The 23174-nt window shown below is 41.1% G+C and overlaps 1 protein-coding gene across 1 annotated transcript in view; it reads right to left on the bottom strand.

Annotated features, from left to right (window-relative positions):
• Nucleotides 1-23174, bottom strand: part of Gad1 (glutamate decarboxylase) — a 163311-nt gene that overhangs the window by 17984 nt on the left and 122153 nt on the right. The window contains exon 8 of the mRNA XM_067148034.2: nucleotides 3619-3768. Coding sequence (XP_067004135.1) covers nucleotides 3619-3768 — 150 coding nt within the window. The remainder of the gene's footprint in view (nucleotides 1-3618; nucleotides 3769-23174) is intronic.

Here is a 23174-nt window from a genome sequence, read left to right as displayed (position 1 = left end):
TGTTCCTACAGTTTATTGGAAGCCTAATTGATCTTCCAACTGTAGTTCCACGAACCTACTCGGCTGGCGTAGAAGGGGGAAGAGGTGATACTCCCACGTGGCGCGTCCCAGGTGGCAGATAGGGGGTTCTTAACCGGCTTGCCGGCGGACTTGAGCGAAATAAAATAGCTCGCGCGAACCAAACACACAACCTCCTGTGGGTGGAGGACGCACTCGAAGAATACACCCACGGTATCCCCTGCCTGTCGAAGAGGCGACTAAAAGGGGCGACCAAGGGATGCTCGAATTAGGACCATGAGGCGTCTTGTAATTGGTAGCAACACGCGGGGAACACCATGGGTCGCCTTTACTTGCGAGTAGTACCACTATGTTAGGTACACAACAGGTTTGTGGTTAGTAGCAAGAGTGCGTGAATCAGGATGGGTTTTACAGTAGGTCTCCGTGATTAGTACCATTACATGCGAAACACCACGGGTCTGAGTGTTGCCTGTAGTTAACAATAATTTCGTGTGGCTATTTCTAGCCGAGTAAGGCAGACCCTCCGATGAGGGTGTCGGCATCTGCCATGTGTAGGTAACTGCGTATTATTTTGGTGGAGGATAGTGTTATGTGTGGTGTGTGAGTTGCAGGGATGTTGGGGACAGCACAAACACCCAGTTCCCGAGCCACTGGAATTAACCAAATAAGGTTAAAATCCCCAACCCGGCCGTGAATCGTACCCGGGACCCTCTGAACCGAAGGCCAATACGCTGACCGTTCATCCAACGTGTCGGACTGCCTGCGATTAGTACCGCTATATGAGGGACACCGTGGGTCTGCGTTGCCTGTAAGTGGCGCCGCAATGTGAGGAACACCATAGGTCTGCATTACATGTGCGTATTACATTACCTGTAAGTAGTGCCATAATGTGTGGAATACCGCGAGTCTACTCTACTTTTGATTAGTACAGCAACATGGCAAATACCATGGTTCTACTTTACTAGCGATAAGTACCATTATGAGGGGCTGATGACCTGGTTTTTGGACTCCTTCAGGCAACAAGCATCATCGATTCAGGATTCTACTTTGGAAGCAGTCCCTTGGTCAGTAACTCTATTGGTTTACGATAGTTTCTGGGAATGTGGGGTATTGCGGGTCGGATTCACTGACTGCTTTAAATTCATGTTCATCCATTCATTCTTCATCACGTTTTGAATACTGGTCAGTGGACGATTTAGGACTTTTAAATTGGCATTGCATTTCTTCTCATTTCGTACCATTAGGGGCCGATGACCTAGACGTTACTGTACTTCAACCTGTCTATCCATTCGTAGGCCATAGTCGTCATCGTTTCCACCTGACATCAGACATGGCTCCTCTCCACGCTGCTCCACCGTTCCTCATCTAGCACTCTGTCTCACTCCAGGTCCGTTGTCTTATATTATTCTTCACCAAATTCATCCATCGTAATCTCGATTTTCCTCACACTTCTATTCCATGTCATTCGTCCCCCTAGTATTTGTTTCGGCATTCATCCACGTGATATGCCAAAATAATTTCAGTCTCTTTTACTTTTACACTGTCAGTTCTACTCGGCTCGTTGGCTGAATGATCAGCAAAGAAATATTTAAATCACTCAAATGGTTTTCAATGTTTGCTAAAAAAGCAAGATCAACAACCCAGAGCGTGTGTTCTGTTATCACCACAGCTCTGGGCAGTCACGCTAGCCCTCAAATTCTGAGTTGGAATGGTTTGATCCAACAAACACGATCTTGATTGGCCATTTCCTCTTTTGGCACCCACCATTCCAAGCATGACTACTACCGCTCATTATGTAGCCAAAGTAAGACAGCGTTTGACTTGCTACACTCCCTTCCAAGGACGAGAATTTTGACTTGATCTGGTTCAAGAATTTCTTATTAATTACTAATTCAGGGTCCATGTTTGGAAGCCTTAAGTGAGTACAGGAAAAAATACGGCATAACATGTATGCCTGCCTGTTGTGACCACAAAGACGCACACGGGAGATGCTGTCAATAATACACTGTTTTATTCACAAACTATATACACTTCATACAAACACACGAATAAACTGTCGTCTTGAACAAACCACTGCTACGAACAAGAAGAAGAAGAAGAAGAAGAAGAAGAAGCCTGTAAAACTTGCATGTCAACCAACTACCAACGCAACAAAATCACAACATGAATTCACATAGTCGATTAACGACTTGCACTCAACACTGTCAATAAAACAACTCAACTTCCAAGACTGCCGCTTTATATACGTTGCCTGGCCAGGCTTCTAGAAGAATATGACACAACATGTTTCTTCGTCATTTCGAGAGTCTCCAATAACCTATTTACAATGCAGTTCATAAATTATCCAGTGAATTATTTTAAAACTTACGTACAGAATACAGAGCAGACTGATGACCTGATTGAAAACGTTCACTGTAGGACAAAAGGGGGACAAGTCCGTAAAAATCTCTTTTAGTATATTGTTGTTTGAGTCATAAATCCACAGTTTTGATGCAGCCCTCCATGCTACCCTGTCCTGTGCTAACCTTTTCATTTCTACGTAACTGCTGAATCCTACATCTGCTTTAATCTGCTTGTCATATTCATACCTTCGTCTACCCCTACCGTTCTTACCCCCTACACTTCCCTCAAAAACCAACTGAATAAGTCCTGGGTGTCGAAAGATATGTCCTATTGTTTAATCTCTTCTTCTCATCAAATTTAGCCTAACGATCTCCTCTCACCAATTCGATTCAGTATCTCTACATTCGTGATTCGATCTATCCATCTCACCTTCAGCATTCTTCTGTAACACCACATTTCGAAAGCTTCTATTCTCTTTCTTTCCGAGCGAGTTATCGTTCATGTTTCACTTCCATACAATGCCACGCTCCAGACGAAAGTCTTCAAAATATCTTTCTAATCCCTATATCAGTGTTCGAAGTGAGCAAATTCGTTTTCTTGATAAAGGTCTTTTTTGCTTGTGCTAGTCTGCATTTTATGTCCTACTTAATTCTGCCATCGATAGTTATTTTACTACCCAAGTAACAATATTCATCTACTTCCTTTAAGACTTCATTTCCTAATTTAATATTTCCTGCAACACCTGACATCGTTCGATTGTACTCCATTAATTTTGTTATGGACTAATTTATTTTGATCTTGTACTCCTTACCGAAGGCTCTGTCCATACCATTCAGCAATTTCTCCAGATATTCATCCGTCTCAGATAAAATAACAATATCATCAGCAAATATTATCTACAATTATTCTTAAATCGGCATTTTTCAAAGAAAAACAAACACGTTATTCATAATGGAGAAGTATGTGAAAAAGAAAAAATTAAATTATTGTCTTCTACCCTGGATGTGTTCTGGATCCGCAGCTATGCTGGCGGCCAGTGCACCGTTGAGACACCACTGCAAGCCTCCTTTGTAGGACAGTACGCTAGGGGAGATGTTCAGCTCCACTTGTATAAATACCTGCCCTTGTCTTTTATGTCAGAAGTTAGGTCCAGAATGAAACCTCATCCCTTATTCTTTAGGACTTAATATTTAATTTTAAAATGATCGTGATCGGGCATTCCAACTCTCTTAAACTGAATAATGATCACCACATTACCTTGGCGCGCCACTGAAGCCACAGCTTGAAGATGTCATTGTGTCGCCCACACTGGATAACCTTGTCTCCTGTGTCGTACTGCACGTCGTACAGCTTGTCCTGCATGAACAAGTACTCGGCACTCATCTGGTTACAGCTGATGAGTAAACCCTGCAACATACAGTCGTTATATCAAAATATTTCTACACAGATTTGTGTTGCGAAAATCATCTGTTGTTAATAGACTAAGGGACCCGTGTGAGAAATCTCGCATGTTCATAAAGTATGTGGTGGAGTAGCCCCCTGGTGAACTAAGGAATACACAGCTCAGTACAATATTAGACAGTCTTAGTTACCACTTAATGTACTCTTTGATTTTTTAAAATTCATTGTATCCACTTGAACGGAAGCAAATGGAAATGCATTATTATACTGACGAATGTTCCGGAAGTAATTTTTGGTTTTTCTTCTTACTTTCTAAACTGATAATTACATCATGTTATAATGACATAAAACAGGCGACCCAGCGGCTAAAATTTGAAGTGGACAGCAATGATTACGCGTATTTTCCTACAGCACCACTATTTGCAAATCGCACACTTCGTACAATTTTTAAACTCTTATTTTAAATAAATTATCTATATTTATGAAATGAGAGTGCAATTTGTTACTGCTAATGTCTAGTCTCTTTTTTCTGAATTCTCATTTGTCATGATCGGTTACTTGGAGCGCCGCAAACTACTGAAATAATATGTACGATAACGGTATAATTTGTTTGCATGCCATTGGTCATGAGATCTCAAGAGATAGTCACTGAATGGCCAAGATCATACTCGGGGCCATTGGAAGATACTGTGTGAAATGTGGAGAAAAATGGAGATCACCTAGCAAGACAAATTAAGGAATTAAGTAGTACTGGAAAGAGTATGTGAAGAAAGGACGACAATACTGAAAACTAGTGATGGGAATATCGAATGTTTCAAACTATCGGTAGACTACCGATTGTAAAGCGTGACTTACATTCGATAGTTTTCATTCGGTTTTAAATCGGTTATACTGTAGTAAAACACGTTTTGCACTGCTGTAGTGCTAGTAACTACATAGTAATAAGTCATTTGCTAGTAACTACCGAAATGTGGATTGTTGTATTATAGTGTACTATCGATTTTATGGCGTGTTTCTTTTGTTGGTAGTGATATAAGCGTAAATATTGAGACTAGTAACAAACGTTACGCAATGTTTGAGTCAAGTGATTGGAAACTGAAATACTTTGGTCTGTAACATAAGATAAAATTTTCCGATTAAAGTAATTGTGGTCATTACGTTTCATTTTAAATAAAATGCATGTTTGTGTCTTTAACCACAAGTTAATGAATGTAAGAAAGCCTGTTCACAAAATAACAAATGTTAGGCAATTTCAGACGAAGGTTAGGTTTACACCTTATTGTAATGACACCCCATATTAACTAATTTCGCCACATACAAGGGCATAAAATAAATAAATAAATAAATAAATAAATAAATAAATAAATAAATAAATAAATAAATAAATAAATAAATAAATGAAAAGAAAACATATTTTCCCAGGACCAAGTAATAGTACATATATTAATTTAAAAGTAATTCCATTTATTTAAGGTTGATGTTTAATCATTAGATGTTCATGGTTAGTACGATATTATATGGAAAGTATTTATAAAAACTATAACATGATTATCTATTGTAAAGTGCACAATAATGAAATTGCATTTACCATTATAAAACTTTGAGTCAGATATTTATATTGATCATAAATGACTGACTTTACTCCATAACGAAAGAGGAGGCCGATTTCAGCGCCGGCTAGTGGAAACAATTGGAATTTGCGATCCGAATGAAAAACCGAATGCAAACGGAAACTCTCTGTTGTAACGGTAGTCAAATACAGTAGAGACAATACGCGACACTTACGGATTTAGCCTTATTAAAAAGGGAGACACTTCGACGGTGGCGCTCCTAGTGACTTGACCTGAAAAGTCGCGCTAAATTCAAATATCAATGGAAATACATATACGAAAATGGATAAATAAATTACGTCTAGAAAGAAAGTATTATTGAGATATTAACTTCGAAGTTGCCAAAGCAATTCTGGATAAATGAATGAAGAATTATTTAAAAGGTTACTATTGAAAGACTGAAATTAGACATATAAACAAGATCTGAAATGGACTGCTGTGAAATGGCTCGATCTTTCATTTATGCATTACTTGTTTTGCTTTAGCATTCCTCCCTGAACTTTTACGGTTATATTTGTTTTTTTTCTCATTTAAAAAAACTTTGTATCATCACTTGTCAATAAAAATATCGGCACATTCCTTACACACATGATGCAATGAATTAACATTTAAAAGCTGGACAATTTTCCTCTTATCATGAAGCCTACTAACAGAATGAAAATCTACAAAATCACGGCTTTAATCTGAGGAGAAGGATAAAAGAAAGAAAAGTATGAAAATGTTGTCGATAGTGATGGTTTGAGGAATATTTACGTACAATTAGAGTAATAATAGGATACCGTGGTTCAAGTCCCGGTCGTTCCATGCGAGATTTCTGCTGGTCAAAGCGGAGGCGGGACAGGTTTCTCTCCGGGTACTCCGGTTTTCCCGGTCATCTTTCATTCCAGCAACACTCTCCATTCTCATTTCGTAGCATCTATCAGTCATTAATATACATCACTTTGGGAGTGGCGACCCCATCGTAAAAATAGCCTATATATAATTCATTCATTACATCCCTGACCCGGTCAATGACTGGAAAACAGGTTGTAGGTTTTCATTTTCATAGAGTAATAATAGTCGAGGATTTCTAAAGACGCTGGCCTGAAAATGATCTGAACAGATCTTATAATTCTTATATAAGCGTAACGTCCCTTCTTTTCTTGTACACCTTATCCAAATCACTTCTGTCACATTTCAAAACCCACAGATCACACCTACAACAACACATCGGTATTGAAAGTTAACTGCTGCACTATACAATAAAATATGCGTATTATGTTTTAAGCCAGTTAAAATATGAGTGGAGCAGGTCAGAAGATTATGAAGTACTATAAAAATCTGTTTGTCACTGGAAGAATATATATGCAAACACAATATTACTTACATTTTCTTGTCACGAGGGTAGTGAAAGAAAGACAGCGAATTCTTCTTTGCTTCATCGTTACTGCAGCCAAACACAGCACATACCTTTCCCCTCATGTTGAGAGGAGATATCAAGGAATTACACACGCTACTATTTAATTATGTCAACTCACTGAAAACGCATAAATAACACCAAAAACTTCACACACAAATACACGTGCTCTTATGACAGAATCAGTAGTTCTCAGGTCTACTCGCTAGAGAGAGCTCTAATAGCTGTCCCTCGATATCTCGCTGAGTGTCGCGTATTGTCTCTACTGTATTTGTGGTAGTTGACGACTATCGAATAATTCGGTAGTTTTCATTCGATAGTCCCATCACTACCGGAAACCTTTCAAAAGAGAAAGAAGAATTAGTTAGGTCACTGTTTACGAAGGAAATGTTTATTATAGTTGGGGACAAAACATGACGGCCTTAGTTCCTAGAAGCGAGCTGGAAGCCAATAGTCAATCACACCCTGCACCCTGCTGAGTTAACGAGTTATAAGTGATCCTTGTTTGTTTTGGAGAGGCTGCCAAACCACTTTCTTCCTCACTACCTGTAGTATTTACCCTTTCTTCGTGTAGAGTGCAGTAGCCGATTTGGCAACTCTGGCTGCAGTAGAGTTCGTAAATCCTATAAATCTCTAATAGACACCGAGCTGCCGCTGGAAAGTAGTGGTGTGAGGCCAGGTCGTCATGATTTGTCCCCAACTATAACACAGGCACTGGAAGGAAAAGTTGCAGGGAGAAGTTCGAGAGAATTAAAGAGGTATCAGATGATGGACAGTGTGAAAATTAATAGAAGCTAGTGGAAGACTAAAAGGATGTCAGAAAAGTAATACCGGTCTAAGGACAGATTTACTGAAAGACGAAAAAGATACAGGGGAGAGCAACATTTAGTTAAACGATTGCAGGGCTGAGGAATGCACTTGGAAAGCAACGTATGAACCATCTCCGTGGCAAAGCGGGAAAGAAGTCACAGATTTAAGGAAGAGAGAGCAAAGAAACGGGAATTAGTAGGCGTATGTGTGATAGAAGGGCAGGTATCAGATTGTGTAACCGTTCGTAATCTATATGGTATCTGTCGTAAGCTTAATGTGCGCTTCCTCTTCTAACGTATTTTTCGCAGCTGTGGTCGTTGCATGTATTGATTGCAGTTTATATAATTTAATTACCAGTGGCGCTGACTTATCTGTCAGTATTCGCGAGTTCAGATCCAGATATTTCGTTGTACTAATCCTGTATAGGAACAAGGGCCGATAAGTTTAGGTTGGCTATACGGGTTGCATAATACACAATTTTAAGGTGCTGTTGGGCCACTCTGCATATTTCAGTGTTTCTATGTCCTACTTCTTGGCTGAATGGTCAGATTTCGGTTAAGTGGGCCCCGTATTCGATTTCCGACCGGGTCGGAGATTTTAACCTTAAATGTTTAATTCCCTTGCCTCGGGGACTGGATGTTCGCAATGTCCTCAATATCTCTGCAACTCACACACCACACACCACAATGGCATACAGTTTCCTACTCATGGCAGGTGCCGCCCACCCTCGTCGGAGGGTCTGCCTTACAAGCGCTGCTCCAGGATAGGAACATACGCACGAAATTAAAATAAAAGTGTTTCGATTTCGTACACATGCTGTAAGTTCTATCTTCGTCGAGTGCTAAGAAATAAGAAACGTAAATCGTTAGTATGTAGTTATTATCAACCCTGTCTCGATTCGTTTTCTTGTTTAATTATTGTCAACCCTTTCTCGATTCGTTTTTTCTTGTTTAATTATTGTCAACCCTGTTTCGATTCGTTTTTTCTTGTTTAATTATTGTCAACCCTGTTTCGATTCGTTTTTTCTTGTTTAATTGTTGTCAGCTCTGTTTCGATTAGTTTTTCTTGTTGAATATTATTGTCCATCCTGTCACGATTAGTTTTTCTTGTTTAAGTATTATCAACCCTGTCCCGATTAGTTTTTTCTTGTTTAATTATTGATAGCCCTGTCTCGATTATTTTCAGCCCTATCAAGACGACTGTGACAAGCAAAACTACCGTGGAGTACTGAAGTCACCTATTGTGTATTCGAGTGCACTGTAAACAAGTAATCATCTGTTGTGTTCCGAAAGGGAATACTTGAGTTTCAAGCACGATGACCACCATGAAAAAATTTCATACACGTACAATGTAAGAATAATTAATGTTTCCTTTATAACTGTTTATATGTAAATATACTTTCATTCATTCTGTGTTTCGTCTATGTGTAAACTATTTGACAATTTTACAGTAAGTATAAAATAAATATGAGTACACGCTCGCAGGTAATACAGGAGGCAAGATAGCCTGTTTCTGGCTTTTCACCAATGTGGATGCAGTACGAATGCACGTGAGATTTTTAAACTGACAAATCACGGATTCCAGATAAAAATGGAAGTCTCTTGGCTATGACCACGATATCAAGAGTCAACATCATGTCTTCATGTTGCAAAGTAATGAATTAAAAGTATTTCTACGACAACTGGATCTCAGATATTGAACAGTAGAACGAAATTCATTTAACTTAGAGCCTTGGTATTTGCCTGATGTGAAAATGGGAAACCACGTAAAAAGCCATCTTCAGGCTGCTGACAGTGGGATTCAAAGTAATCAACTCCCAAATGCAAGTACACAGCTGTAAGACCGTGACGTTTATTCAACCGCCGCAGTCACTGGTTGACCTTGAAACAAGTCGTTTAATAGAGATAACAGTTTCGTCCTCATGGGACCGATCTGTGTCGGTGCGACGCGAGGGCAAATTGGGAAATAAGTAAAAATATTACGAACTATTAACAAAATCAAAATCTGAATGGCAACTAACAAAAATACAACACATTTCCATGATCAGTGGTTGGAAATGCTGTGTAAGTTTCGGTTCCGATAATAACGCCTTGCAAATGAGTGAAAAATGAAAATCTACAGTCTGTTTCCAGTCATTTGATCGGGTCAGGAATGGAACGAATTAAACCTCCATCTTGTGGCGAGGATAGGAATTGTGCCGGCTGCCGAAGCCTGTCGCACTCCTCTGGGATGATGATTAATGACTGAGAGATGAAATGATTCTGGAGAGTGTTGCTGGAATGAAAGAGGACAGGGGAAACCGGAGCACCCGGAGAAGAACCTATCCCGCTTCCGCTTTGTTCAGCACAAATCTCACATGGGAGTGTCCGGGATTCGAAGCACGGATTCCAGCGGTGAAAGGCCGGCGCGCTACCATATAAACCACGGAGGCTATTTGTAAAATAGTACATTACTTTATTTATAATCCGAAGATAATTGCAATTCCTGGCTATTGCAAGCGTCATAATAATGCTAACTACCAGAGAAGAGAACACACAAGACTGATAACGAGATAACTGTATTCCAGATAATCGCAGCGGTGGTTTGTTAAGTTTGGATTTACAAATTTTATTTTTTTAAATGTACATTGCTAACATACTCGTGGATATTAACTTTTTCTGATAAAAATTATACATAAAATTAGAACATAAGTATAAAATAAACACTCACGTAAGCCAAAAAATGTGGAAGTGGATGCTGTTGCTGTCTTCTCAGAGCCTTGATTTCAAGTTTTTTCGTAATAGAAGACTTGAAAAGGTGGTTTCCTGGAGACCACTGTTTTCCGCTATTATAAAAACACTCGTTAAAGTTGTCACTGTAAGACATGTTTGCAATAACGCCGGTTTTCACGAGTAAATATAAAACCATTAGCGAGAATATTAAAAAACAATCCGTCACCCAATTCCTCCCCCCCCCCACCTTATTTGAAGTGATATCGAAACAGAGATGAACTCTGCTTATGTGCCGTTGGTTCCAGGCAGACCCTCACCAAAGCAAAGTCACCTCCGGACAGGCCATGAAGGCCCTGGAAGAGGTGGAAGGTAAAGGCTTTCACTATGCGCAACCTCGGCACTAAGTGGAGTGGAGTTCTAAACCTGCCCGCCTTTGCCCTCAGGAATTAACCAGGTACTCATTTTTGGTGTAGGCTGAATGCACCTGAGGGCCGCAGGTCTCTGCAGTAATTACGTTCTTTTAAGACATATGGAATTTAAACTTTAAATACGTCAAACAAAAAATAATAATAATAGTAACAATAACAGCAAGAAGAAAACTAGTAAGCAGAACACAATTTAAAATTATTACTACAAATGAAAAACATAATACATCTGCTATACACCAGCCATAGTAAATTACTGAACAAGTTAGAAAAAAAGAACACAAACAGAAAAACAAGAACTTCCTGACGGGGAATCGAACCCAGTTCCTTTCACGTCTATACCGCCTTGGCTAGGTAGGCCCTAATTTTTAGAAAAATGATAATCAGGACATCAAATGGCATCTTAGTGACAGGAGGTTCGGTGAACCAAAGAGAAACCGCGCTTGGTACAACTACTGCTACTCACCGAGTGTGGACTCCATCTCGCCGCCGTGAGAACTGGAGACTGACATTCCTACTCTCTCATGTGGACGCTCCAATTGCCTTCAATTGGTCGATCTGAGGGGACTACTCGCCGGATGCCTCCCTACCACCAGCAAGCCTACTTCCACATTATTACCGCCCGGCTGACCGGCGCTCAGCCGATGAAATGTCGCATCTTAAGGACGACTTTAATCCTCTTACTTCAAATTTACATCCTCCATGGATGGGGTCTTCTTTCACCACAGATGTATTGTTTTTGTGTATTTTTCGGTGTAATTATCAATGTTTCCTGATTTTGGCTTCTGTATGAGAAATTTAGTGAATTGTGATACATTTTAGTTTATTGTATTTTTCATTAGTTTCGCTCCATAGCTGAATGGTTAGCGTTGAGGCCTTCGGTTCATAGGGTCTCCGGTTCGATTCACGGCCAGGTCGGAGATCTTAACTGCGCTTAGTTAATTCCTCAGACTAGGGTATTGGGTGTTTGTGCTTGTCCCAACATACTCCTAACCACCAAGGGATAGTGAGTACATCCCTCCGCATAGAGGTAGTGTCAGGAAGGGCATCTGGACGAAAAACAAGGCCAAATCCACATGTGCGATACAGTTCACACCCGCGACCTCACTAGAATATGGAAGAAGTGGACGAATAATAATAATAATAATAATAATAATAATAATAATAATAATAATAATAATAATAATAATAATAATAATAATAATAATGAAATTGAATGCCATGTGGCCTCCGTAAAGGCCTGGTGCAGGTCTCTTGATTTGACTCCCGTAGGCGACCTGCGCGTCCTGATGAGGATGAAATGATGATGAAGACACATACACCCAGCCCTCATGCCAACGAAATTAACCAATTATACTTAAAATTCCTCACCCTGCTGGGAATCGAATCCGGGATCCCTGTGACCAAAGGTCATCACGCTAACCATTTAACCATGCAGCTGGAAATAATAATAATAATAATAATAATAATAATAATAATAATAATAATAATAATAATAATAATAATAATAATAATAATAATAGGTCTAATAATAATAATAATAATAATAATAATAATAATAATAATAATAATAATAATAATAATAATAATAATAATAATAATAATAATAATACACTCAAGTTGAAAACATACAAATTTACAGTTAATGTACAAGTCAGTTTGAAGTATACAAAACATAACCTGTGAGATCTTCATATTACACATGCCTAGTAATTTATTTCTTCTTCTTCTACTACTTTATCTGTTTACCCTCCAGGGTCGGTTTTTCCCTCGAATTCAGCGAAGGATCCCACCTCTACAGACTCAAGAGCAGTGTCCTGAAGCTTCAGACTCCGGGTCGGGGGATACAACTGGGGAGAAATACCAGCCCCTCGCCCAGGTGGCCTCATCTTCTATGCTGAACCGGGGCCTTGGTGGGGGATGGGAAGATTGGAAGGGATAGACAAGAAAGGGGGAAGGAAGCAGCCGTGGCCTCAAGTTAGGTACCATCCCGACATTTGCCTGGAGGAGAAGTGGGAAACCACGGAAAACCACTTCCAGGATGGCTGAGGTGGGAATCGAACCCACCTCTACTCAGTTGACCTCCCGAGGCTGAGTGGACCCCGTTTCAGCTCTCGTACCACCTTTCAAATTTCGTGGCAGAGCCGGGAATTGAACCCGGGCCACCGGTGGGTGGCAGCTATTAACAATAACCACTACACCACAGAGGCGGACATTTATTTATTTATTTATTTATTTATTTATTTATTTATTTATTTATTTATTTATTTGATAGTACGAAGTTACAAAGGCTGAGCCCAATTACGTTCCTTCATGACATATGGGATTTAAATAAAAAATAACAACAATAGTAACAATAATAGCAAGAAAACTAATAAGCAGAACACAATTTAAAATTATTACTATAAATGCAAAATGAAAATGAAAATCGACAGCCTGTTTCCGGTCATTCAACCGGGTCAGGAATGGAATGAATGAAGCCCCCATCTAGCGGTGAAGATAAGAATTGTGCCGGCTGCCGAAGCCTGTCGATCTCTGGGGCAATGATTAATGATTGAAAGATGAAATTAAATTATATTGGAGAGTGTTGCTGGAATGAAATATGTCAGGAAAAACCGGAGTACCCGGAGAAAAATCTGTCCTGTCTCCGCTTTGTCCAGCACAAATCTCCCATGGAGTCACCGGGATTTGAACCACGGAACCCGCCGTGAGAGGGCGTCACGCTACAGCCTGAGCCAAGAAGGCTCTGTAAAATTATTATTACAAATGGAAAGCGTAATAATATAGGCTATACATCATCCATAGAAAATTACTGAACAAGTTAGAAAAAAGAACACAAACAAACAAGCATTCCAGCAAAAAGGAATTTAATAATGATTTAGTAAAACTAACCTTTATTTGATTATTAAACCATTTACCGCCAGCAAATAAATCAACTTGGGCACTAATTGAACTATAAACCGATAATGTTTTAACTAGTGGTGAGTTAGAATGATAAACGCTTCTAGATCTTGGGATGTGAAATAGCACTTTTTGTCGTTAAGTTACTTGTGGTGCATGAAATGGGATGGAGGTAAGTAATTCTTGATAGTCAATTTTCCATTCAAAATTTTCCTCAATATCTGTAACGAAATTAAAGTTCTCCTGTTTTTCAAAGACATGAAATTGAACAAATTTCTTAAATACTGGGTTGAAGTGTGAAATGTTCAAAATACTTTGAAAGTTTTATGATACAAATATCTTAGAAATTTATTTTGTACAGTCTCAATGTGACGTGGTTGGTCCTTATACAAGGGGTCCCAGATTATCGATGAATATTCTAACTTGCTTTGCAATATCCGGAGCACTCGGAGTGGCTTCTAGAGCATCCTCTGTGCAAGATGTTGGGTACAGAGGCACTGAAGAATGTGGTTCGTGGTTTGTTCCTGTCCACATTCACATCTTGTATCACTTGCAGTGGCGGCTGGTGCAGAAAATCAGTTGTGTGCTGTAACCCATCCCCTCCTCCAAAAAATAAAAATATTTAGAAACATATGTGGTTTTCAAGAGGCTCTCCACTGAGTTATCCATACTGAACAAACACGCAAACAACTCCAACACATATACATATTCCTCAAAATAACTAAGTAAACACACAATAACACCTGCAAAAACATAATATTCACGAACTCAGAAACACTTAGTGTGGGCGCGCAAAAATATAAATTCTCAATATTACCAAACATCATTGAAATAAAACCAGCAACGTCGTAATGCAAAATTACATATTATGTTGTTATAGTGAAATTTATAAACTAGACATTTTGTAATTAGAGAAAATCACAATATCATGTCCTTATTTTGACAACATAAAAAGTACAGCTGATGGCTTCCTCTACAGTCCCGTTTGCTTTGAGCGATCTCCTCTTAAATACCACCTGCCACATACTCATTTCGGTCGAAATGCAAGTGTGACCAGTGCTGCCTCTCTGTGGTCGAACGGAGACTCGCTGTGGAGTGATGTCTTGGCATTCTTGGCTGTTGTTTTCACAGCACGTCGGAAAAGTTGGGCACGCATGCGAAAAAGGCAGAGTTCCTGGTTCCTGCCAAAAAGCTTAGAAATTCTCGCTGAGCTATGATCTGCACAGCACCCGGCGTGGAGCGCACAACTAGTTACCTGGTTGTGAGGAGAGTTGAATGACGTCTTTTTCTATGCACTGTATATGATTGTAGTTAATATTTTTAAAGTAATTTATTTTTCAAATAGACAATGTGCTGCAGCATTTCAGCACATTAGGTACGGCCGATCCTGATCACTTGAACTGAACACCCATTTCTTCAAGTTATCCCTGTATCTTACCACTCCTGATCGTAGCTTGTTCAGGGACTTCAACGCCAGCCAACGGTCATTATGTCCAGGTGGTAACTGCTGAGCTGCTGGCATCCATCCGCGGAGGTGAGGGGTCCTCTCCTCTTCTCCCACAGCTCCAGCCTTGTCTTCTCTGGTGAGACGGCAAGCACCTCAGAATGCTCTTCCATTGCTGAGGAGGACCATGTCCATGCAGTACGCAGGCGCTGTTGTTCTCAACTTTATGCCTCTCCCTGTTGGCAGCTACTTCTCTACGTACACGAGGTGGCGCTATTCCAGCCTGGTAATAGAGCTTATCTGTCGGAGTAGGCTTAAAAAATCCTATAATCATTTTTAATTAAAGTTGCTTTACGTCGCAACGGCAGAGAGAGGTCTTATGGCGACTATGGGATATGAAAGAGCTTGTAGTGGAAGGAGGGGGCCGTGACATTAATGAAGGTACACCCCAGCATTTGCCTTGTGTGAAATTTGGAAACCACAGAAAACCATCTTCCTGGCTGCCGACAGTGGGGTTCGAATCTACTATCTATGGGATGAAAGCTCACAGCTGCGCCGCCCCAAACCGCACGGCCAACTCGCCCAGTAATCCTGTAATCGACCTGCAGGTTTCATAGAGGACCGTATCTACCTGTCTGGCATGAGATGAACTGCATCCGACTGGGAAAGCATGTTCAGCAGCAGAAAAACACAGTGCCATTGCTGAAGTTTGGGTTGTTTGAGGATGAGAATCCCATTGTGACCTGCCAGTTTGCCAATTAGATTGTTTCGTGTGGAGATTTTCGTCTTGTTACTCTTATAATGGGTTTTGAACGTAATAGTTCTCAAGGATCATTCCCAGGAATTTTCGAGTGACAGTGCTGCAATTGGATACCTAATCCTCCTAGAGTAACTCAGCACCAGCTTTCCTGTTCTTAAACTGAAGGCACCTACTTGTGTCTTAGAATTGGGTCTGAGTTCGCTCTAATTGTAGTACCTTGACAGATTTCTAAGGACAGTTGTCAGATTTCTTTCCATGGATTCAAAGCTTGAGCCTGTGCACTAAGGGCTATACTCCGCATTGCCTTACTTCTAAATTCACGTTTTGGCCGATTTTGACTCTGTCTGGTGGTTATGCGCTGAAACACAGACATCCAACCAATCCCAAACTGCCATTCCTATCGACTTATAGCGGCAGAGTGCGATCTCTAAACCTTGTTGCCAATTCTAATATTTCCATTCACCACGTAGTTAAAGTATCTCGCTCAGCGTGTATGGTATTCGGTATGGTTCGCGATCTTTTGTATTTTTCTCCAGTACTTCTGTATCTCTCTAGTATAGTACAATATAGCGTAGTTTTTAGTTTAGCATTGCATGTATGTATGTTCAGTCCACAGTCCTAAGGCTCGTTGGATACTCAACAGCTCCACCATCAGCTGTCATAAATGGCCTAGGCATCACTGAAGAGGCGTACTAGGGAAATGAGGAGTGAGGTAGTTTCCCGTTGCTTTCGTCACCGAGCCAGGAATTGCGATTACAGATCAGTCTGCCAAGCCCACTGAAATCCATGCACCAACCGACCCTATGAGCAACATTTTCACACCATTCATAGCAGGGACTGGCTGTACAAGGAAAGGCATTACTAGCATCGCTCATACCTCAGTCACTTTCATATTGTCAAAGCCAAGGATAAGACAGAGACAGATCAATGAAAGTAAGAAAATTGCTCTAGCCTATACCAGAGGACGTAGTGCACTGTAAACACTAGGTCCTGCCAGAAGAGGCATGTAGCATAGCATAAGTTAGTAAAATACAGGTTTAGTAGTTCCATGTATAAACATAGCAGGGTCTAAGTTGGAGGAGAACTCTGTACAGACTCTTTGGAAATAAATATGAATATGAATGTGACTACAGGGGGGAAGCCAAGGGGAGGGGGTTACTGGGGGTTAGAAACTCTCCCCCCACCCATAGAATTTTTATAAAAGAAAATAAAGGGAAACTGACAATAAGCAAGTGTATAAAAATAGCTGTAGTTTTATTTATGTCCGTGTATTGGTTAGTGTACTTAGTTCGTGCGTGTTTAGCATGTCTTAGTGTAGTTCGGGAAAGACAAGTGACAAGAAAGTGACTCTGAGATCAGTGGACTGCTCCCTTTGTAGGCCATAATCTCCTTCCTGCAAGCCATTACCGGCGAGTGATGTGTTATTTCCTCGTTCTCTTTTATTCTTAATAATGTATTCTGTTTTTAGCGTCGGATGTTCTTAGTAAGTATGGTTTATGTGAATTTATTTTCAATCCCGATTCATTAGCTTTTCTGAGTACGGTATTACATTTTACGAGAGCTGTTTATCGCGGTCCTGTTCTCGCGGCAGTAGCGCGCTGGCAACAGAGCTAAGGCGATGCTCATTTGTTTTGCGAAACGTCAATCTATCTATCTATATATATATAAAAGTCATTGTATGTATGTGGGTGGGTGGGTGGGTTTGTACCACATCTCCTCCCAAACCATTGGGGCGATTTCAACCAAATTTGATACACTTATGACTTGGTATCAGGAGACAAACCGCGTAGGGATAAGACATCCCAAACACCCCTGGGGGCGGGGGGGCGAGGGGGGTCATATATAAAAATAAATGAAAATAGTGTCGAATCCATACTTTTCGGGGTCGCTGAGATGAATAGTGACACTCCAATTTTTTTAAAGTCCAAGTTCAGCCCCCTTTGTGGTGGGGGCGAGGGGGGAGTGATATATACAAATAATCGAAAATAATGTCGAATACATAGTTTTCGGGGTCGCCAAAGTGAATAGCGACACTCCGGATTTTCAGAATCAGGAGACAAACCACGTGGGGGTAAGACACGCCAGGAACTCTTAGGGGCGGGGGGCGAGGGGGTCATAAATAAAAATAAACGAAAATAGTGTTGAATCCATACTTTTCGGGGTAGCTGAGATGAATAGTGACACTCCGATATTTTTAAAAGTTCCAAGTTCAGACCCCTTTGGGTGGGAGCGAGGGGGGAGTGATATATACAAATAATCGAAAATAGTGTCAAATACATAGTTTTCGGGGTCTCTAAAGTGAATAGCGACACTCCGGATTTTTGGTATCAGGAGACAAACCATGTGGGGGTAAGACACCCCAGGAAACCTTAGCGGCGGGGGGGGGCGAGGGGGGGAATATATATAAATAAATGAAAATAGTGTCGAATCCATACTTTTCGGGGTCGCTGAGATGAATAGTGACACTCCAATTTTTTTAAAGTCCAAGTTCAGCCCCTTTGGGGTGGGGGCGAGGGGGGAGCGATATATATAAATACTCGGAAATAGTGTCGAATACATAGTTTTCCGGGTCGCCAAAGTGAATAGCGACAATCCGGTTTTTCAGTATCAGGAGACAAACCACGTGGGGGTGAGACACGCCAGGAACCCTTATGGGCGGGGGGCGATGGGGTCATAAATAAAAATAAACGAAAATAGTGTCGAATCCACACTTTTCGGGGTCGCTGAGATGAATAGTGACACTCCGATTTTTTTAAAAGTCCAAGTTCAGCCCCCTTTTAGGGTGGGGGCGAGGGGGGAGTGATATATACAAATAATCTAAAATAGTGTCAAATACATAGTTTTCGGGGTCGCCAAACTGAATAGCGACGCTCTGGATTTTTGGTATCAGGAGACAAACCACGTGGGGGTAAGACACCCCAGGAACCCTTAGGGGCAGGGGGTGAGGGGGGTCATATATAAAAATACGAAAATAGTGTCGAATCCATACTTTTCGGGGTCGCTGAGATGAATAGTTCTACTCCGAATTTTTAAAAGTTCAAGTTCAGCCCCCTTTGTGGTGGGGGCGAGGGGGGAATGATATATACACATAATCGAAAATAGTGTCGAGTCCATAATTTTCGTGGTCGCTTAGGTGAATAGTGACAACCCGGGAATTTTTAAATTCCAAGTTCAGCCCCCTTTAGGCTGGGGGACAAGGGGGGAGTGATGTATAAAAATAATCGAAAAGAATGTCAAGTACTCTTCGGGGTCGCTGAGATGAATAATGACACTCCGGATTTTTACTATTAGGAGACAAACCACGTGGGGGTAGGGCACCCCTGGAACCCATAGGGGCGGGTGGCGAAGGGGTGCGATATAAAAATCATCGAAAGTAGTGTCGAATGCATCCTTTTGGGGTCGGTTAGATGAATAGTGGCACCCCGGGATTTTTTAAAGTCCAAGTTCATGCTCCTTTGGGGCGGGGAGCAAGGGGGGTGAGATATAGAAATAATAGTATTTATTGTCAAATATACAGTTTTCGGGGTCGCCGAGGTGAATAGTAACACTCCGGAATTTTAATATCGGGAGACAAACCACGTGGGAATAAGACACCCCAGGAACCATTAGGGGTGGGGGCGGGGGCTTGAGATATGAAAGTCATCAAAGTAGTGTGGAATACATACTTTTTGGGGTTTCTGAGATGAATAGTGACACTAGAGTTTTTTAAAGTCCAAGTTCAGACCCTTTGGCGTTGGGGCGAGGGGGAAGTGATATATACATGTAATCGAAAATTGTGTCGAATACGTAGTTTTCGGGGTCGCCAAAGTGAATAGCGACACTCCGGATTTTTAGTATCAGGAGACAAACCACGTGGGGATAAGACACCCCAGGAACCATTATTGGCAAGGGGGGTCATATATAAAAATAAACGAATATAGAGTCGAATCCATACTTTTCAGGGTCGCTTAGATGAACAGTGACATCCCGGGAAATTCTTAATTTCAAGTTCAGCCCCCTTTAGGGTGGGGGGCAAGGGGGGTGATATATAAAAATAATCGTAATTAGTGTCGAATCCACAGTTTTTAGGGTCGCTGAGGTGAATAGTGGCACTCTGGACTTTTAAGGTCCAAATTAAGGCCCCTTTTGTAGTGAGTGGTTAGGAAGGGAGTTAGATATAAAATAATCGAAAATAATGTCACATCCATGGTTTTAGGTGTCGATTAAATGAGGAGTGACACTCCGGTTGTCGTTTAAGTCCAAGTAGATCCCCAATTGCCAGGCGGGTGAGAAGGAGTCAAGAACAGAAAATATCCAAATGACCGAGATTAAGGATGTTTTTTTCTACGTTCCAGTATAACTGTCAGCAGAACTTAATACAAATATTACCTATTACCTGAAAAAAATACTAAGGGGGAAAGACACCCCTTGAAGCCTTAGATAAGGGTACGAAATGTAATTAAGACTGAAAATGCCCGATATTAGTGTTGAATCCATACGTTTCGGGACTACGGGAACAATTCCAAACAAACTTGGTCACTTATGACTTATTATCAGGAGACAAAGTGCGTGGAGGTATGACAACCCTAGCACACCTACGACGGGATGAGATGTAGAAATAATCGAAAATAGTGTCGAATCCATTCTTTTCGGGGTCGCTGAGATGAATTGTAAGGCTCCAATTATTTTAGAAGTCAAAATTCTGCCTCCTTTCGCATAGCGGTGAGAAAAAGTGAAAAACAAAATTTCGAAAATGACCGAGAGAATGGACGCATGTGTGTATACTGGACCTACTGTCTGGAGAAATATACCCTAGGGGTAAGAGACTCCTAGCCTCTAAAGTAGGGGCGAAATGTAAATATTAACCAAAATGACCGAAATTTGTGTCTAATCCATAGTTTTCGGGGTCGCTGAGATGAACTGTAACACTCTGGATGCCGTTTAAGATAAAGCTCAGTCCTACTCGGCAGGCGGATGAGAACTGGTAAAAAATTGAAAACGTCCAAAGGGACAGAGTTTAAGGATGTGTGTATGTTTTAGCATATCTCTCAATCAAACTTGGTATACACATGACTTACTATATAGAAAACATTACTGTGGAGGTCAGATACACCTAGTCCCCGCTGGTGTTGGGGAATGAGAGGGGCTGACGTGCAAAAATAAGGAAAATAACCAATATTAATGTCGAAATCCATTGTTTATGTGTCGCTGATACGACCTGTGACGCTGTGAATAGCGTTTAAGTCCACGTTCAGCCTCCATCGAGGCAGGAGCTGAGAAGGGCTTAAACGTAAATAGTTTAAAATGACCGAGATTAGTGTTTACTCGATAATTAAATAATCTAAAACTTGAAGTCATATACATCTAAATAACTATAAAACTACATGATAAGTCGTAAAATCAACATCTCAAAAAGAATTCTATAAGCATTCACTTCACACTCAACTAACTGGTAATACAAATACTAAAAGTAAACATTCAAAAACTATCCGGGCAACGCCGGGTACTACAGCTAGTATATATATAAAAGTCATTGTATGTATGTGGGTGGGTGGGTGGGTTTGTACCACATCTCCTCCCAAACCACTGGAGCGATTTCAACCAAATTTGATACACTTATGACTTGGTATCAGGAGACAAACCGCGTTGGGGTAAGACATCCCTAACACCCCTCGGGGCGGGGGGGGCGAGGGGGTCATATATAAAAATAAATGAAAATAGTGTCGAATACATACTTTTCGGGGTCACTGAGATGAATAGTGACACTCCAATTTTTTTAAAGTCCAAGTTTAGCCCCCCTTTGTGGTGGGGGCGAGGGGGGAGTGATATATACAAATAATCGAAAATAATGTTGAATACATAGTTTTAGGGGTCGCCAAAGTGAATAGCGACACTCCGGATTTTCAGTATCAGGAGACAAACTACGTGGGGGTAAGACACGCCAGGAACCCTTAGGGGCGCGGGGCGAGGGGGGTCATAAATAAAAATAAATGAAAATAGTGTCGAATCCACACTTTTCGGGGTCGCTGAGATGAATAGTGGCACTCCGATAAAGTCCAAGTTCAGCCCCCTTTGGGGTGGGGGCGAGGGGGGAGTGATATATACAAATAATCGAAAATAGTGTCAAATACATAGTTTTCGGGGTCGCCAAAGTGAATAGCGACACTCCAGATTTTTGGTATCAGGAGACAAACCACGTGGGGGTAAGACACCCCAGAAACCCTTAGGGGCGGGGGGCGAGGGGGGTCATATATAAATATAAATGAAAATAGTGTCGAATCCATACTTTTCGGGATCGCTGAGATGAATAGTGACACTCCAATTTTTTTAAAGTTTAAGTTCAGCCCCTTTGGGGTGGGGGCGAGGCGGGGAGTGATATATATAAATAATCGAAAATAATGTCGAATACATAATTTTCGGGGTCGCCAAAGTGAATAGCGACACTCCGGATTTTTGGTATCAGGAGACAAACCACGTGGGGGTAAGACATTCCAGGAACCCTTAGGGGCGGGGGGCGAGGGGGGTCATATATAAACATAAATGAAAATAGTGTCGAATCCATACTTTTCGGGGTCGCTGAGATGAATAGTGACACTCCAATTTTTTTTTAAGTCCAAGTCAGCCCCCTTTGAGGTGGGGGCGAGGGGGGAGTGATATATACAAATAATCGAAAATAATGTCGAATACATAGTTTTTGGGGTCGCCAAAGTGAATAGCGACAATCCGGATTTTCAGTATCAGGTGACAAACCACGTGGGGGTGAGACACGCCAGGAACCCTTAGGGGTGGGGGGCGAGGGGGTCATAAATAAAAATAAACGAAAATAGTGTCGAATCCATACTTTTCGGGGTCGCTGAGATGAATAGTGACACTCCGATTTTTTTAAAAGTCCAAGTTCAGCCCCCCTTTATTGTGGGGGTGAGGGGGGAGTGATATATACAAATAATCGAAAATAGTGTCAAATACATAGTTTTCGGGGTCGCCAAAGTGAATAGCGACCTTCCGGATTTTTGGTATCAGGAGACAAACCACGTGGGGGTAAGACACCCCAGGAACCCTTAGGGGCGGGGGGCGAGGGGGGTCATATATAAAAATAAACGAAAATAGTGTCGAATCCATACTTTTCGGGGTCGCTGAGATGAATAGTTACACTCCGAATTTTTTAAAAGTCCATGTTCAGCCCCCTTTGGAGTAGGGCCGAGGGGGGAGTGATATATACACATAATCGAAAATAGTGTCGAGTCCATACTTTTCGTGATCGCTTAGGTGAATGGTGACATCCCGAGAATTTTTAAATTCCAAGTTCAGCCCCTTTAGGGTGGGGGACAAGGGGGGAGTGATGTATAAAAATAATCGAAAAGAATGTAGAGTACTCT

The sequence above is a fragment of the Anabrus simplex genome, chromosome 5, assembly GCF_040414725.1.
Source record: "Anabrus simplex isolate iqAnaSimp1 chromosome 5, ASM4041472v1, whole genome shotgun sequence".
Taxonomy (NCBI): Eukaryota; Metazoa; Arthropoda; class Insecta; order Orthoptera; family Tettigoniidae; genus Anabrus; species Anabrus simplex.
This window is presented reverse-complemented; position numbering and strand designations above follow the sequence as displayed.